Source organism: Ascaphus truei, chromosome 20 (assembly GCF_040206685.1).
Source record: "Ascaphus truei isolate aAscTru1 chromosome 20, aAscTru1.hap1, whole genome shotgun sequence".
Taxonomy (NCBI): Eukaryota; Metazoa; Chordata; class Amphibia; order Anura; family Ascaphidae; genus Ascaphus; species Ascaphus truei.
In genome coordinates this window covers 3,732,293-3,735,134 of record NC_134502.1, presented here as the reverse complement: position 1 = coordinate 3,735,134, position 2,842 = coordinate 3,732,293, and the positions used below count along the sequence as shown (strand labels likewise).

The 2,842-nt window shown below is 45.1% G+C and overlaps 1 protein-coding gene across 1 annotated transcript; it reads left to right on the top strand.

Annotated features, from left to right (window-relative positions):
* The first annotated feature begins 227 nt into the window (after positions 1-227).
* On the top strand, positions 228-2,248 carry LOC142471304 (E3 ubiquitin/ISG15 ligase TRIM25-like). Its single transcript, XM_075578138.1, has one exon. The coding sequence runs from the start codon at positions 243-245 to the stop codon at positions 1,794-1,796; it is 1,554 nt and encodes a 517-aa protein (XP_075434253.1). The 5' UTR covers positions 228-242; the 3' UTR covers positions 1,797-2,248.
* Positions 2,249-2,842: the final 594 nt, after the last annotated feature.

Here is a 2,842-nt window from a genome sequence, read left to right as displayed (position 1 = left end):
ATGACTACTATCCCTCCCCCGTTATCAGCAGGTTTTATCACTGTGATAAAACCTGCTGATAAAGGGGGAGGGATAGTAGTAGCCAAAATAGCCAAAAATACCAAATACAGGACTCTCATTCCTCATATTGTATACTGCAGCCAGGAACTTACAGGGTTAATAGTCTGAGTAACAAACTCCCCGCCCCTGTGTGCTGAATAATAAGGGAATTTAAGTTTCGTTTCCTGTTGCTGCTTCCAAGCATGGCGTCTGCTGGTCTGAGATTGGAGCTAACCTGCCCCATCTGCCTGAGCATTTATACCCAGCCTGTAGCGCTGAGATGTGGGCATAACTTCTGCCAGGGCTGTATTGGGAGTGTGTGGGATTCCCAGGGGGGATCTGGACTTTATACCTGTCCTGAATGCAGAGCAGAGTTTCAGGAGCGTCCTGCACTGCAGAGGAACCTGAAGCTGTGTAACATAGCGGAGCGTTTCCTTTCTACTCAGCCGGAGCAGAAGGAGGCTGTGATCTTCTGCACTTACTGTGTTACCTCCTCTGTACCCGCTGCTAAAACATGTCTGCATTGTGACGCCTCCCTGTGTGATATTCACCTAGAGAGACACAGCAAGTCAGAGGAACACGTCTTATCTGAGCCAACCACCTCCTTAAAGAACAGGAAATGTCCCGTCCACAAGAAGATCCTGAAGTATTACTGCACTGAGGATGCTGCCTGTGTCTGTGTGTCCTGCTTCGCATTTGGAGGGCACAGGGGACACCAGGTGGAGTCGCTGAATGAGGCCTCTGAGAAGAAGAAGGTGAAACTGAGACATGTTCTGGAGAAACTGACCTCAGTGAGAGAGGAGACTGAGAAAAGGGCCCAGAGTCTGCAGGGACAGAAGAGAGAAGTGAAAGAGAAAGCAGCTGGGGTAACAGCCCGAGTCACTGCCCTGATTAGGGACATCAGGGCACAGCTGGAAGTCCTAGAGAAGCGAGTCCTGAGTGAGATCACCAGGTGGGAAGAGCAGGTTTCTCTCCGAGTCTCTGATCTAATCCAGCAGCTGGAAATAGAGAAGGACGAGCTGTCCAGGAAGATGCTTCACATTGAGGAGCTGTGCAACATCACTGATCCACTAACTGTCTTACAGGGACGGGAATCAGTCAATGCTGAGGACAGAGAGAGAGAGGGTAATAAGGTCCCTGCTGTAGGGGATTTGGATGAGGTTCTGATCCCACTGACCTTACAGAGATTAGCTGATATTGTGACTGATCTAATAGCAAAGAGCGGGTTCTGTGTGCAGGGGGATTCAGGCATATTACTGGATGTAAATACAGCTGCTAATAATGTATCTGTATCAGGTGACCTGAAAACTGCATCCTGGTCACAAACAGACCAGTTACGTCCAAATACACCAGAGAGATTTGGGGATTTTCAGGTTTTAAGCACTAGGAGTTTTTCCTCAGGACAACATTACTGGGAAGTGGAGATCAGTGAATCAGGGGGCAGGAGGGTAGGGATTTCCTATCCCAGTATAGTAAGGAAAGGACGTCTGTCCCTCATAGGAGATAATAAGAAGTCCTGGTGTTTGTACACGTGTGATAATAATCATTTAGTGATACATGACTCAATACAAACACGGATATATCCAGAGTCTCCCTCGCAGAGATTAGGAATATACCTGGACTATGAGGCTGGGCGGCTGTCCTTTTATCAGCTGTGTGACCCGATCAGACACTTACACACCTTCACTGCCACCTTCACTGAGCCTCTTCATGCAGCGTTCTGTGTATATAAAGGCTGGGTCAGAATCAGGAGCTAGGAGTACTGATCCCGGCCCAGCAGGGGAACCCATAGAAATAGTATATATAATATAGTACATAGAAATAAGAATATACTGGGAGGGAATCAGTGAGCGAGGGAGAGAACAGGGGAATATATCTCATGTATTAATCAGTTACCCAGAGGGGCCCTTCAGCACTTTGCAATGTATATATATATATATATATATATCTCACATACCTGTCCTGGGGATATCTGATTGCTTTAATCTTTGTTTAGTTCCTGTTCTGGGAGCGAGCGTATAGAAGTAATATAGGAGCGTATATACCCATTACATATATATGTTTGTGCTGTGTCAGTAAATGGAAATGCTTTATAATATAAGAATTGTATTATGCAGAATAACATATTCCTGCTTCTCCCTGAGAATGTTTGTCAGACAAGTGTTTATCTCACCGCGTCTCTCATCTCATTTAATAAATGTTATCACAATATTTCTAGGTGTGTGATACTGTAAAGAGATGCGTCAGTTCCCCGGATATAACTCTGCCGCTGATTTATTTTGGCCCTAGGTGGGACGGCAGCTTTAAAGGCGCGTGGGGTAATAATATAATATCTGATAGTCTTATTAATCTTGTCACCTCCCAATGAGCGTTTATTCTATTCCTGTTATTCTGCTGTGTGCAGTGATTCCTGCCTTTCTTGTTATGCTGCAGCATATAACATGTAGTGGGGATATCTGCCAAACATTTACGTTGCATAGGGATAAACCTGTCCTGTTCATAGGAAATAATGGGGTTACTGTCCCATGATTTAATGTGTATATTATCTCCTGAGATATTAGGAAAAAGCCTCTACTGCCCTGTAACATTCCCCTTTATCCCTTTTACTTGTTATTTACACAACCACACTATACACTGACACAGAGTATAACCTGACCGCACTATACACTGTCACAGAGTATAGCCTGATCGCACTATACACTGTCACAGAGTATAACCTGACCGCAGTATACACTGACACAGAGTATAACCTGACCGCACTATACATTGTCACAGAGTATAACCTGACCGCACTATACACTGA

Bases quoted from the DNA above. Each gene is read 5' to 3' on its own strand.
- LOC142471304 (XM_075578138.1), top strand. From the start codon at position 243: ATGGCGTCTGCTGGTCTGAGATTGGAGCTAACCTGCCCCATCTGCCTG.